This window comes from Protomyctophum bolini, assembly GCF_963924005.1.
Source record: "Protomyctophum bolini genome assembly, chromosome: 15".
NCBI classification, from domain to species: Eukaryota; Metazoa; Chordata; class Actinopteri; order Myctophiformes; family Myctophidae; genus Protomyctophum; species Protomyctophum bolini.
In genome coordinates, this window is record NC_137876.1 from 14,593,930 (window position 1) to 14,609,231 (window position 15,302).

At 44.5% G+C, this 15,302-nt stretch overlaps 2 protein-coding genes across 4 annotated transcripts in view; both read left to right on the forward strand.

Annotated features, from left to right (window-relative positions):
* The window catches only part of mapkbp1 (mitogen-activated protein kinase binding protein 1), a 71,164-nt gene extending 60,921 nt beyond the window's left edge, over window positions 1-10,243 (forward strand). For 2 of the 3 annotated variants that reach the window (XM_080784698.1, XM_080784699.1), the window contains exons 27-33: window positions 3,119-3,179; window positions 3,552-3,693; window positions 4,279-4,608; window positions 4,864-5,146; window positions 5,553-6,449; window positions 6,559-6,644; window positions 7,042-10,243. In XM_080784698.1, the coding sequence (XP_080640824.1) occupies window positions 3,119-3,179; window positions 3,552-3,693; window positions 4,279-4,608; window positions 4,864-5,146; window positions 5,553-6,449; window positions 6,559-6,644; window positions 7,042-7,362 (2,120 nt within the window). In that variant the 3' untranslated portion in view covers window positions 7,363-10,243. The remainder of the gene's footprint in view (window positions 1-3,118; window positions 3,180-3,551; window positions 3,694-4,278; window positions 4,609-4,863; window positions 5,147-5,552; window positions 6,450-6,558; window positions 6,645-7,041) is intronic. The other variant, XM_080784700.1, reaches the window with a different exon arrangement.
* Window positions 10,244-11,375: 1,132 nt separating this feature from the next.
* Window positions 11,376-15,302, forward strand: part of lgals8b (galectin 8b) — a gene marked incomplete at both ends in the record, with an annotated part of 28,331 nt that continues 24,404 nt past the window's right edge. Inside the window, 3 exons of the mRNA XM_080783798.1 lie at window positions 11,376-11,414; window positions 12,449-12,537; window positions 13,591-13,801. Coding sequence (XP_080639924.1) covers window positions 11,376-11,414; window positions 12,449-12,537; window positions 13,591-13,801 — 339 coding nt within the window. The remainder of the gene's footprint in view (window positions 11,415-12,448; window positions 12,538-13,590; window positions 13,802-15,302) is intronic.

Genomic DNA, 15,302 nt, shown 5'->3' on the forward strand with positions numbered 1-15,302 from the left:
GGTCACAGTGCTCGGGTATTTAATACACACACACAATTTACAATTTTGACTTCTTCAGAGTAAAGCCTGAGAGAAGCCTGTAGATCGTCTAATTTTGGTGCCAGACCCTGCCATGCAACAAACCTTAAAAAACAGGGCAGTGCAGTGCAAAGACTATTTACTGCTACAAAGTAACCAGGATACCAGGTAAATGTAAAACCTAGCATCTGTTCTCAAACTTTCCAGCCCACGACAACCCCCAAAAAACCCATATTTGAACAGGGGACCCGTCACCCTGACAAGCACTTGTAAGAATTGTACTACATTTAGTATGACCCGGTTCCACAGACACATATTGTTTTCACAATTTCTTCTTAGGTAAGATTTTTTTTATAGCATACCTTGTTGATTACTTTTGACACATTAATGGACTTGGACTTGGACTTCCTTTAATGGAAAAGTCACTTTTGAAATGTGCAAATACCCTGTATACACTGTATGTTGGTTTGTTTAATGTTGCACATTAAGCTTTTCATCTGGACCCACAGTTTGAGAACCACTGGTCTAAATAACATTCTTAAAGGGGGAGTGTCAAAACCAGAGATTAACATTGCTGATAAGGTACATCACGTGGTCTGAATTAAAACAGTTTCAAACGACACGTGACTATATCTCAGGCTCTGACGTGACCTAGCATCTAGCCGAGCTGAGTGGCTAGCGCAGTAAAGGCTAGTGGTTTTGAGGTGGCCTTTTGCGTCATACTAGGTGAAAGTGTAATTAAAAAATTATTTTATTGCTCGAAAAGCTTCCTTACAATGACATTGAGTTGACGTGTAGGTCTTAGGGTAAGCTGTTGCATAATCGCTATTTCGCACTCGGAGTTCCATGCTGCGGCAGAGAGCTGGGATGCAGCCCTGCTCACGTCCGTTTGTCCCCTCTCACCGCCGGGGCACAGCCTAGTGCGCACACGGTATAGCCTCTGGTAGTCATGCAGGCTGCTCTCAGCCGGTCGGACTCTAAATGTGTGAAAATAAAATGTATATAACGTACTCAAATGTGTTAGTTTTACCAATATTGTTCATGTGAAATGTTTGTTTATGCATAATGAATTGATGAGAAGGCACATCAAAACGGGGAAATTGCCGTACTCTTTGAGTGTGTGTAAACGTATGTTTTCTCATGCCAATAAAGCCCTTTGAATTGAATTGAATTGAATTGAATTGAGTGTGACTGTACCAAATAATAAATTGCCTCAACTGATCGTCTGACCTGTCCTAGATTATAAGCCATGAAAATATTCTGCATTCTTTCCCATTCTGCAGCAAGGGGCGATATAATGCTGTGATTCATTCCACTTTACTGACCGTTTCATTGCCTATATGTCCGATTGTCCGTCATGAGTGACTATACTCGTCGCCATAATATAAGAAAATGTGTGCTGTAAGACCTTACTTTTCTATGGAGAGGCACCAGACCCGAATAGTTCTGATGATCCTCATGGGGGCTATCCGCAGCCCCGCCTCCCCCCCCCCAGCGGTGAAAAAAAAGAAGTTGATGTTTTCTCGCGTTTACGCTGATATAATGACGTGAAGCTAGCGGAAAGGCATTTACGTGGATTTCATGTGTCCCGACCTAGACCTAGAATGCCTGTGATCATTTAATTATACTTCGTACTAGTCTATATATATGATATATAAATGCCGAGTGCACTTGCATGCCTATGCATGCCTATGGCTATCCATAAGGAAACTGCCCCTGCAAGCGACACCTTTTTATTTATTTATTAGGATATTTCTATAGCATGCGCGATTGCGCTGCTCACTTGACAGCCTTCTCTAGGCTGCTCGCAGTGCAACGCGTTGTGAGCTTGTAGATCGGCTCCCGTGGACTCGCGGTGCATGTTAAAAAACAAACTCACAATTATAATAAGAACATAGGCCTACACTTATCTGCATTCTGCACTGTACGAATCCAACGTTGTTTAGTGTTGTTTAGTGAGTCAGTTCTCTGACTGTCGGTGTGTGTGTGTGTGTGTGTGTGTGTGTGTGTGTGTGTGTGTGTGTGTGTGTGTGTGAGAGAGAGAGAGAGAGAGAGAGAGGGGGGGGGGTCTCGCCCCCCCCATATCGGTGTGTGTGAGAGAGAGATAGAGAGTGTGTGTGTGTGTGTGTGTGTGTGTGTGTGAGTGTGTGTGTGTGTATGGAGGGGTATAATATTTGATATACATAAAATGATCACCCATACAAGTTGATCATTATAGCCTAAATAACGTCATAATGTCAAGTTTCATCATACTTCTGGTGGCTATTTGGAGAGCTCCAAGTTGTGCACGGAGAGAGAGAGAGAGAGAGAGAGAGACCGCCCCCCCATATCGGTGTGTGTGTGTGAGAGAGAGAGAGAGAGAGAGAGAGTGTGTGTGTGTGTGTGTGTGTGTGAGAGAGAGAGAGAGAGAGAGAGAGAGAGAGAGAGAGGGGCGGACACAGGTTAGGCCGGCCGCTAGAGTAGTCACAGGCAGTGCAGTGGTAACGTTACGTGAAGCTCCAGGGCTCCGTGAGCCCTGTTCAGCACTTAGCCGGCTGAGGGCGTGTCAGCGGGGGGAGACAGATAGACAAGATAGGTACGATGGAGCCCGTCACGCGAAATTGCGATTATGCAACAGTTCACCCTAAAACTTACACGTCAACTCAATATCATTCTAAAGAATATTTTAGAGCAAAAAATTAATTTTTCCACCAAACTTTTACCCAGCTATGAAGCTAAAAGTGACCTCAAAACCACTAGCATGAGTTGATAGCCACCAGGAACGCTAACTCGCAGAGCCCAGAGCCGCTCTGACATTTAGACCAGATACAAGATCAATTTCATTGGTCAAATTGAGCTGGCCCGACTTTACGTCACAATCTAGATGCTAGCGTTAATAGCCTTAATAGCTTCCCGAGGGGCGTGTCATCCCCGCTTTAAGGAGTTAACATTTGTGGTCAAGCAAACGGTTGTGTATATGGCTCAATGGATAAATATTGTGTGTTGAATTGAGTGTGTGTGTGTGTGTGTGTGTGTGTGTGTGTGTGTGTGTGTGTGTTTGCGTGTGCATGCGTGTGTGTTTGCGTGTGCATGCGTGTGTGCGTGCGTGTACGTGTGACAGGCCAGAATTCCAGTGAGAGCGTCAGCATCTCTTCCAGGTTTCTCTCTCAGGGAACAAACAGGTAAACGCGCAACAACACAACTACAAACGACACTACAGTTCGGTTACACTGCAACACAACCACACAAACACTACAATGTAGCCACACACAACACAACTACACTTAACATTGTAACACTGCTACTCACAACACTATGATGCAACTACACACAGCAAAGACAATCATAAAAAACAATATCAGAGGAGATGCTTAAACTCTCCATAATGAAGCAACCAGTCGGGGTCAGCAGCCCTGACTAGGACTACAGTATATAGCCTATGTGGAGGAATTGGCAATGTTAACTCATTTGGGAGAAAAGTAGATAAAGTCAAAAGATTTTGAACACAAAATAACTACTCTCCTCTTTTCTCCTTCTCTTATCTCTCCTCTCAGGTCTGTGTTTCCATTTAGTAGCAGCAGAGGAGGAGGAGGAGGAGGAGGAGGAGGAGGAGGAGTAGGAGGAGTGGAGATGAAGGTCAGACCACCGGTGTCTGAGGTGAGACCACTGAAGGACCAGGACCAGGAGAGGACAAAGGTCAGTGTGGGTACCAGAGTGCTGTGACAGACTGCAATCCTACCTGTACCTCTATTGCATTGTTCAAGTTGTCTTGTGAGTGAGTCTGGACAAATACCATCATAATATGGACATGCCTGTCGAGGCACAGCCCATAGATCCCAGACTTGACCGTGAATCGGGTGTTAATCGGCGAAACAGATTATGTTGTATGTACTCCAGTATCAGGTGATACAGTTTTCTTTTTTGATAGTATCAAGTGAAGAATAACAGGAAAGAAGGAGATAGAGACGGGGAGAGACACGCAGCAAAGGTCGTCATGAACGGGACTCGAACATGCAGCGTGCTGTCAGGCCAGAGCCTATATGTGGCATGCGCCTGGACCACTAGGACAGTGGGCGCCCCAGCTTAGGTAATAAGGTGACCGGTTAGTAAAAACAGAGAGATGTGTTGTGGTGAGCGGTGAGTCGCTTATAACCGTGGCATGACGTCATGTTGTAGTTTTCAGTGGTCACCTTATCACCTAAAACTGGAGTATGAATAGGCCTTAGGTCTACTAAGAACAGAAGGTTTAAGACAAGTGGTTAAATCTGTGTCTTGCCTCAGGAGGCGTGGTCGTTACACATCCAGGAGGACCAGTGTCAGAACCAGACTCAGGAGAAGACTCAGTCGTGGACAGAGGATCTGGATCAGAAGTGGGACAGACCAGAGTGGACACAAACAGCAGCTCAGCTCCAGGACCCAGTCCTCCTCCTCCAGCAGCAGAAGCAGGGACCAGGGACACAGAACCACCAGGGTCCAAATCTGGACCAGGATTCATCCCAGAATGCTCTGCCTCAGAAGAATCCCCAAGAGAAGCCGAGCCAATCGGACCAGACTCATCAGGTCCAAGACCAAAACCAGACTCGGGTCCAGCAGGGTCCAATTTCCTTCCAGGTAGGACTGGCACGATTTGACATCTTACAGATTTAATTGTGCTTTTGAAAAATCACATTTCTGTTTTGGCTTTTAGGCTTTGCAGTTGCACAGCGCAGATATAACAAATCTAAATGTACAAAGAAAGAAATACCTGACATATTTAATAGCTTTATACTTTCCTCAAGAATGTGTCATAATCAATCAATCAACATGGAAGCGATTAATGACTATTTCAAAGAAAAATAAATTGAGATTATCTAATCATTGTGACAGGCCTACTTCCAGGACCAAATGCAGAGCAGCAGCCAGCAGGTCCAACCGCATCCAGGAGAGAACCACCAGACCACCGTCTCTGAGCACTGCAGCATCTCCTTCAAGCAGCAGCAGCAGGAGGTGCTGGCTGGTTCTCCTGGTCCAGAGAAGGTCTCCTCCCGCCTCACCCCTTCCAGGAGGAAGACCCAGACAGCTGTTCTGGGACCTGTGGTGAGAACCGGCACCTCGTCTTCCTCGGGGATCCGCAAGGCCCAGTCGGTCCACAGTCTGCTGTCTGAGGGAGGTAAGAACGCTGGCACTTTGTTATGATTATTATTAATATTTATTTACCTCAGGGTCATAATGAGAGACACACACCAAGTCTGGGCCCGCTCGGTCATGCACACACGCAGTGTAAAATACCCTCAAACGTAGACGGTGTAAGTGAAATATTGAGCTACTGTAATATGGCCATTTATTCAACTTTCAGAATCCAGAATTGGCTGGGTTATTGAGTATCTATCTATCTATCTATCTATCTATCTATCTATCTATCTATCTATCTATCTATCTATCTATCTATCTATCTATCTAGGACTTGGAGTACGGACACACAAACTAACACCGCCACAGACCACTTGAACTTCATATACTGTATAATATATAATATATTGTTATTCTATTAATTCTCTTGTCTCCTGTCTCTGTAGATCCCTCCCAGTCTGTATATCGTCCCTCCAAGGACACATCCCCCCTCCCTCTCCCCCAGCGTCCCACCACCCTCCCCTCCACGCCCAGACGGGCCCTCTCCCCCAGCTCCCTCCCCCCCACCGCCTCCTCCCCCCTCCACAGCCCCAACACCTCCTCCTCTGGTAACCACGGCAACAGCACCCCTCGGAAGCGCTCCTCATACATGTCTCCCACCACCTCCTCCATGGCCAAGATGTGTCGCTCCGTTTCCATCGGCGACGGACTCAACGAACACTCTCCCTCGGCCTCCTCCGAGGATTCTGGGAGTTCGTTGGAGAGCCAGACGGTGGCCAAGGCGGGCGGAGCCACGCCGGCAGCGTCTCCCGCTCATCTCCGTGGGAACAAACCGGCCGGGGGAGGGGCTACCCCTGTGGCGGTGGTGCCCTCCAATGCCTCTCTGGCCCCACCTCCCCACGCCGCCGTAGTCCTGCCCCTCATCTCCTCCTCCTCAGCCGCTAACCACGGTAACCATGTGGCCACGCCCTCCAAGGGTCTCCTGCAGTCCAAGCTGAGTAGCAAGCCCCTCCCCGACAAACCCTCGCTCACTCTCTGCCCCGCCTCCTCTGCCAAGACCACCTCTGCTCCCCCCTCACCATCGTCTCTCTACCCTCCCAGAGTAAGTGCCCCCCTGCTTCACGACTCCCAGGAGGCCCCAGCTCAGAGCTCTGTGCCAGCACACGTAGGGCCTACGGCGGAGCTGTTTGAGCAGACTCTCCACCTTCCCCAAGTAAGTACCCCCCTGCTTCAAGACTCCCAGGAGGCCCCAGCTCAGAGCTCCGTGCCAGCACACGTAGGGCCTATGGCGGAGCTGTGTGAGCAGGCCCAGACAGAGGCCCCCGTGACGCAGGAGCTGCAGGGTGAGATTCATCTTCTTATATTATGTTTTTAACCGCCTAATAACAAGTGCCAACCTCTCATGGGCTAACATGTCTTTCTCTCTCTCTGTCTGTCTGGTTCTCTCTCCAGGTCAGTGTGTAAGTGTAGAGTTGTGTAGATCATTGGTCAGTGAGTTGCAGTCGTGTGTTCAGAAGGCAGCAGACGTCTACAGGAAGGTGAGAGGAGATGCAACACTTCACTCACTTCATTCGATATACAGTAAATGCAAGCGTGTGTGTATGTGACTTACAAACTAGCATAGCATAACTTAAGAAATGGACATTATGACCACCATTTTCCTGATCCTCAAAAGAGAAATGTTTGTTTATGCTTAAAACTAATTTTGTTTACAAAATTAGGATTATGGATAGGATTAGACATTTAGAGGTTAGCGTTGTGAGCTTGTAGATGTGCATTTTCTTTGGCTTTAGGATCAGGGTTCAAATGGCCAAAATGTTTTATTTTATTACAATTAAAACGGCTTAATATAGTAAGACAAGTGTGTTTGTGTGTGTGTGTGTGTGTGTGTGTGTGTGTGTGTGTGTGTGTGTGTGTGTTTGTGTGTGTGTTCAGGTGACCAGCGTACCTGCCGGTGCCAACTCCTCCCCAGAGCAGCGGGAGATGTCCCAGCTCCTATCGGACGCATTCCTGGCTGTCAGGGCGGAGCTCAACGCCCTCCCTCCCTCCGGATTGGCCGCCATCACTGCGGCGGGACACTCCGGCTCACCGCCTTCGCCACCGTGCATTGTGGGTAACGGCGTCGCAGGGGAGGCGTCGGGAGTGACGGGAGGAGGAAGAGGCGAGGAAGAGGAGGGCACTCTGGTCCTCCTGGAGCGCTACTCCGTTCTCCTGGTGCAGGCTGTGGAGAAACGCCTGGAGCACAAGTACTCCTAGACCGCTGGGTCTCTCCACGTGGGGTCCCGGGACCACTGAGAGTATTACAAATGGAACCAAATGGACCCGGAAGCGCACACCCTCAGAGTTAAATGAACGCTGAGGATTTTTAACCGTGTAGATCGGGTCCCCAGAGAATAAGAAACTAAACGGTCTCGCATCGGGGTCCGTGGATTCATGCATATCAAACTGGGGGATCCTCGAAATGAAAAAAACAAAAAGAGGATGATAATTGAACTGTCACCACCTCCTGCTCATAGATGAAGGATTTCAAAGCCATTTTATTTTCTTGGGGTTTCAGTGTTGTTTTGCCCGGGATCAAAAATCGTCTTAAATGACAATTTTCCTTTTTTTAATTATTATTAATAAAAGCATGATGCCTATTTCCAATATGAAGGAACACTGCGTTTTTTTAGGACACATTTTGTAGGAGTCGTTTTTTAAATGAAGTTTCCCAGTCTTAACTACCAACGTTTTTTTAATATGGTGAAAAAGGTTTTTGTTCATTAGAACATCAACCCTCACCTACATGCACGTGTGCATGCATCATGCATGCATGCATGCCAGCCACACACACACACACACGCACGCACACACACACACACACACACACACACACACACACACACACACACACACACACACACACACACACACACACACTCCTCTCCCCGGTTGAGTGGAAAGACATTCAGAAAAGAGTCCGGATCGCTCTGAGGAACTCTCATGAAACTCACTTCTGTTCAATGGTCTCGTTTGACATCCAGACAATTACATTGAGTGTTTTATTGCACAGGTTTTCGAAGTGGCAGGATCGGCTTTGAACACTATGGCACTATGGGAGATAATTGGAAAGGAGAGGAAAAAAAGAAAGAAATATATATATAATAATAATATATATACTGTAAAATATAAAACATTCAATTCCTTTATTTAATTATTGTGCCAGTTTAACCACTTTCAACCTGGTGTCCCCTATTTTGGGCAAGTTGGCAAACATTTTCTAACATTTTCAAAAATACAAAAAAATAAATAGTGAAAGTAGCAGAGAGTGTTGTTAACTTGTATGGTGACTGTCCTTGAAATGGAAGCGTTTGAGAAGCCCCGGTTAATTGTGTTCCATTGTAGAAAAACATTATGAGCAGCGCTGTTTACTGTTACCTGATGTTTACACAGACAAACAGCAGGAACTGTTTTATGCTCACTTTATTAATCACTTCAGAAATTAGGGTTAGACTGAGCTTGTCACTAACACTTGGAATGTGTCAGGCACGTGTCTTAACAGAATGTAGTTTTTTTCAACAACAATGTCGGCATTTAAAGTCGGAGGATTATTAGCAATACTGGGTGTTTTATTAGGGTTTGGGGTTTACATAATATTATGAGCTGGGCATTGTTTCAGCAAGGCTTCACGTGTATCGGTGATTATTGATAAGTTAACATGTCATTCACATTACTGTGTGTTGGTCGACAGTGAGCTTTATAAACACCACTTGCACCTTTCTCCAAAATGAATTAATAATTAACCCTCTGGGCTCTATACATGTTTGGGTAGTATTTCCCGCTAAACCAAATCTATTTGTCGATAATGGCCGAACTGCAATCTCACAATGCATCACAACGCGAGCCATTGTGAGATTGCTGATTGGTGATTTTTCCCATAATATTTGGGACGCTATGGTTCATGTGGTTAAAATTGTCGTGATTATGACAAGACTCACATTGAAGGTCCAGGATAGACAATGAAGCAGAGCTCCAGCTCCAGGCAGCATGCTGTGGTCGCCTGGTCGGTTAGTCACTTTACCAACGAACCATGGTTGGTTAGTCTTACTCTAACCCTAGCCATCCGTCATGATTCATCAAAGTGCTTGGAGTGACTTAGGACTGATTCATACTATTCGGCTCGTCAGAAATTTTCAGTAATTGATCAATATTGGCCTTAAAATGTTTGACTTTTGTCTTGACTGTGCTAGTTAACTAAAGATTATTTCCTGGATTAGCATAAGCATTAACTTTAGTTTAAAGATTGTTTAGCACTCGTATACAGAGGACTGGACATCATTATAATGATGACCAACTAGTAACTACATTGAAAGGAAAACTAAGTGAGTTGAGTTCAGTGCAGTGGGAAAGCACCATTACACAACCAGGGTTCACTATGTGGAAGTTTGAAACTGTGTATACACAACACTAACACTACACTACAACGTTGTAACACTATAACACGACAGCATAGCAGAGAACACAATGGTACAATATTTTAACAGCAAGAGACCGAATCGGTCTTCTAGTCTTAAATGAACACAATTCCTCCATGTTTTTTGTCTCGAGTTGAGTCGACTGTGTGTGTGTGTGTGCATGTGTGAAATCGAGAGAGAGAGAGACTGTTACACAATCATGTATGAACATTTCTATGTATGTACTGTATGTCTATTTATTGGTTGAAACAGGTCCATGGACGTTATTGTCACCATTTTGTTTTTGTTTTGAGACTACTGATGGATAAATGTTACTATATGGTCATGAGACTGTTCCACAGTGATAAACAGCAGAAACTACTTTAAAAAGAAAACGTACGTACTTTAAAAAGATTCACAAGTAATATATTATATACCATCCAACTACTGTAGCAACAGTACCGAGGTCCTGCTGTTTTGTACTTCACTGCTCCAATGTTATGTCACTGCTGTTGGATGAAAACCTACAGTAGTTCTCTTCCACCTGACAGTGGTAATATGGCAAGTTTTCAAACTAAATGTGTAGGTTTCCACGCACTACGGCAGTTGACCAACGCGGACTGAATGACTATGTATCTAGCAGACAGCCAGAAGGTGCTCAAAGTTTGTGTCAAATGTAATTATTATTAAAGTTTACAACACTGCTTTTTAACTTTTTGTTTCCTATAATGACCCGACATATGAAAGAAATGTTCTGAGGGAAAGAGTCTTAGATTGTAGCCTACTGTAATTGAAATCAGCTTGTCAGTGGTCAAATATCCAAAACACAAAAAGAGAATGCATAACAAAATGATGTGTTCGTTTCAGCAACACTGACTACTCACTACTGCCATGAAAAGCTACTGACATTCCTGTAACAGTTTTAGCTCCTTGGTCTGTTCCAGACAAGACTGGGATCCACTGTTGTAATGCAAAAATGCATTGTGTATTTACATAAATGTGTAAACATACAAGAGAGAAGAAATGTAATGAGGTTTAGAGTTGGCTGTAGAATTTCAGGTAATGTGTTATTTATTTAGAAATTATCAAGACTACATGTAAAGAACATACCGGTATATCGAGGGGTTATGTGAGAACGACTCTTGTTACTCTAATGTTGGATGTTTTATTCTGTGTTGCTTTGACAGTTGACACACACTGCCATTCTGTCAATGCCACACCTGATCTGTCCTGTGATTTTCTGCCCATCAAGTATAATTTATGCTTCGTCCCGCGAAGGTGTCGCGCACGCAGACCTCCCTCCCTCCCTCTACGCTCCGCGACAGAAAGTAGCTCATAACGTTTCTATGGATTTTTATGAAACAAAAACTTTGCAGATAGAAAGAGGATCATTCAAGCTTTTCGTACAGCTGCAATGTTGGTGAGTTTAACATTGTGTAATGCAATCAGACAGGACTTTTCTGTTTGGATGTATGGGCTGTTCAAGGCCAGAAAGTAGTTTTTTTGCCAACGGCTGATTCGATCTGGCTTATTAGCCAGGCTAATAAAATCACAAAACTACTCGTTTTCAGCAGACACCGCTAGGTGTCGCCCGTTTCCTGATCACACGGGGTGGTTGTGCGCCTGTGTGACAGTCAGACGTCAACGCAGCAGATAGAGGCCCGATGGAGTGAAAGATGCTCTGCAGTCCGACGATAGTGGAGAGAGGAATCAATCAAATAGAACCCTTTTAGTTTGTAATAGTGATAATATTCATCATATTGATAATAGGCCCAGAAGGTGTTGCTGTCTTTGTTTTTACAGGAGCGTTGTGTGCACAACAGGCAGACCCATATGATGTCTGTGGCCAATGCGAGGCACACGGTCCTAAACCCGGTAAGAATTAAGCATGCTCTCTTAATCATTCGATCTACCAAATTCAGCTTTCTGTAACGTCAATAATCTGATGCGTTACGACCAACGCAGTCCGATTTGTACACTGGAATACTTTGTGCGTACGTGTTGTCATTGATGTTACACACTCAGTGACACTTGACAACGCGTGGTCCAATATTCCTGCAATATGCAGACTTAATTTCCCTCATAAATTATGCGATATGGAATACATGAGGCGATTCATGATAGCGTTTATGATGATTGATGATATTATCATGCACTTTTAACAGAACTGTCTTTATCCATTGATCGTATTGTGTTTGGTAAAGGAGCTAGCATCCTGTCTGTACGTATATTTCATCATTGATCATAAATAGCGTTTAGGAAGAAAGTAAAGCAAGCGTCTTAATATATCCCATATTGATCACAATTATTTATAGTAGCCTAATAAAGCCAGTTATGGAAGAATTCAAGTAGCTAGCCTACACTCACATTTTTGTACTAAGTAATGCCCTATATTGTAGAAATACAAGCTAAGTTCAGTATTCAAAATGTACTCGAGTAAAAGTAGGCCTACAAAAGTATTGGGATAAAAAAGTATAGTCTACTCATTATGCAGAAGTGGTTTTGTAATAAATACATAATACATAAAGTAACTAAAGTTTTCAAATGTGAAAAGTAGGCCTACTACAATGTTGCCTCTGAGATCTATAGTGGACTAGTGGAGGCCTACTGACAATTGGAAATACAAATTGTAAAGAAAAAAAATGAATACTCCAAAAACTTACTTAAGTACAATACTTGAGTAAATGTCATTTAGTTACCTTCCACCACTGAATAAATCATTGTACTAGCCCGTACATGTAATCATTTTTATTGCATAGTAGGCCTACACCTACACTGTATACAGTATATTCCAATCTATTCATGATTGTTATATGGTACATAAATCATGTAGGTCAAGGAATATATAGCACTAATAGCAGGTACACTATATTTCAGTCATTGATCATAATGGTAAACGGTCTCCTCAGGTGCTTCCATACACTGGAGGCATTCCAGGAGGGTTGGAGCCTGGAGAGATCGTCATCATTCAGGGCACTGTTCTCCCTGATGCTGACAGGTAATGTGTGTGTGTGAGTGTGAGTGTGAGTGTGAGTGTGTGTGTGGCCAATATTATACCTTCAATATTAACGGGTTTTTTATATTTCACAGTCAAACTTCTTTAGGTATTTACAAGTACGTAGCTTTGTTAGAAAATATTTCTCTTTGACAACTCCACCAAGTACTTGGGAAGACGAGTGTTTGAGTTGGGATCCGGTTGACAGGGGCATAATTTCTAGGCTATATGACTGCATTCAGAGGGTGGCTTCCCCACCACTTGAACGTGTGAAGGGGGCATGGGAGGAGGAGTTGGGTATGGACTTACCAGATTTTACCTGGCAGATGGCAGTCTCGCTGGTACGCTCATCCTCAATATGCATTAGACATGGTTTGTTACAATTTAAGGTTTTACATAGACTACATTTATCCCCTAGCAGACTAGCCACATTCTATCCAGATCAGATCCAGCCTGTGCCAGGTGTGGTCAGGAGTCTGCTACGCTTAGCCACATGTTTTGGTTGTGTCCCAGATTGACTACATTTTGGACAGAGATATTTAATACCTTGTTGAGTTACAAATATAGATCCCAATCCAATAACGGCGCTTTTTGGTGCCCCTCCAGAGGGAATACAAATACCAACTCATCAGGCTGAAGCTATAGCGTTCTCCTCTTTACTTGCCAGACACCTGATACTATTTAATTGGAAAAAGGCAGCGCCACCATCTCACAAACGTTGGGTGGAGGATGTTATGTCACATCTCAAGCTCGAAGAATTTAAATATACGATCACTCGATCAGGGGCTCCACTCAGAAATATACCAGAGTTTGGCAACCGTTTCTAACCTACTTTGCGGTAGTATTTTCTACATACCGGTAGTCATTGGCCATCTCTTCCCCCCCCCCCCCCCCCCTTTTCATGTTTTGTATTTTCTTTTATATTTTATTTCAGTTATTGAAATGTACAATTTGGGGGTTTTTACATTGTATTTCAGACTTAGTAGATCAGAGGTTTCTGCCCGGCAGCAATACAATCTGTATTTAGAAATCGGTGAACTTTGTCTCCCCCTACAGGTTCCAGATAGACCTGTCGAGTGGCTGCAGTACAAAGCCTCGCTCCGACATCGCCCTGCACTTCAACCCGCGCTTCGCCTCCTCACCGTGCGTGGTGTGCAACTCCCTGAAGAGTGAGAGCTGGGGCAGCGAAGAGACCCTCCACCAGCTGCCCTACAAACGAGGAGCTCCCTTCGAGACCATCATCCTGGTACATGAAGACGTCTTCAAGGTTAGCACACCCGTCCTGTTGGAGATTAAAAAATCACACCCGTGTGAAGTGAGCGGTGCAACTCTGTGTGGGGGTTTCCGGGGGGGGGGGGGGGGGGACCCACAGGAACGCACCCAGGGTGCCGGCCCGGTTACGGCGTGCCGCCCCCATTTCTCAATCGAAACGGTTGAGAAATGACAGAGTTACCGTGTGCCGGTCCCTCTACTGTACCCTCTACTGTACTGGCACACCCAAAATCATATACAGTTAATATGTGCGTGTGTCTTTGTGTGTGTGTTAGGTTGCGCACAGGTGGTGAAAAACAACCATGCTGTTTGCATGCTCATACCCAGCCAGGCAGGCAGTCGGGCACCCACCCAGCCAGCCAGCCACCCACACACATAAGTCCGTAAGGGAGTGGTTGCACCACTCAATAAGTCCGTAAGGGAGTGCTTGCACCACTCAAAAATAAAGGCTTTTAAACTAGCATTACCCTGGTTCTACTGTGTAAAGTAGATGGTTCCCAAACTGTGAGTAGGGTTCCTAAAATATGATTTTGGGGGTTCCCCAGATCCAGATGATTAGCTTAATGTGCAACATTGTTTTCTCAGTCAACAGTACACAACATGCAGTAGAAGTTTATGTGGTTTGCACTTTTAGAAAGTGACAGTTTTTAGGCCTTTCTAATACCTCTAAAATGAAAGAAATAAACGAATAATAACTTATTATTAGTTTATTTCTTTCATTTTAGAAGTATTTTGAACATAAGGTTTCAACGACATGTAAAACCTTATTTATGTGTAGTTAATTTGCGTGCCACTATTACACTCAGTAAATAGCAATCTACACGCTTGCAACGCGTCACGAATGTGCCGCTTTGTGAGCTTGCACATCTGCTACAACGTATTTACTTCAGGCAACACCTGTGTGAAACTAAGTATAAATCAGGCTTTAAGAAGTGAACGCAATAAGCAAAATGGTCAAATGAGCCCTCAACGGCTCCTGACATACAGTACAGTACATAATGTGTTCCATCGTGCAGCCTGCAGCTTTTCACCAGAGGAGAAAAACTGATTTTATTTATTTTTTATCCAAAATGCACAGGCAGACTTTTCACATACTAAAGCATGTCTGAAATAAATGTCAGAGCTGAAATCGACATGTAAAATATGAAATAAATCTTAAACATGTAGCGATGTGTAATGTTATAGAGACCACGGCACAGAAGTGAACCTTTCAAGGCTGATTTCTCAACTCGCTGATTTCTCAAGACACTACTCTATAAGCCATACTGTATGTCCAAAACTGGTGGGTAAAACTGAACAACCAATGTCAAATCTGGTCACATGGTGGAGGGAAGCCTCGCCTACGGGGCGAGGCTTACCCTCCCCTCCCCCTCCCCTACTGGGCAGGTACTTTATTTTTACATGACTTGGGCGTTGGCCTGTTCTGACTTGACTTTCAATCCACAACTCCTGCCCCCTTTCTGAAACCAGCTCCTCGCCACTTGCCCTACACACTT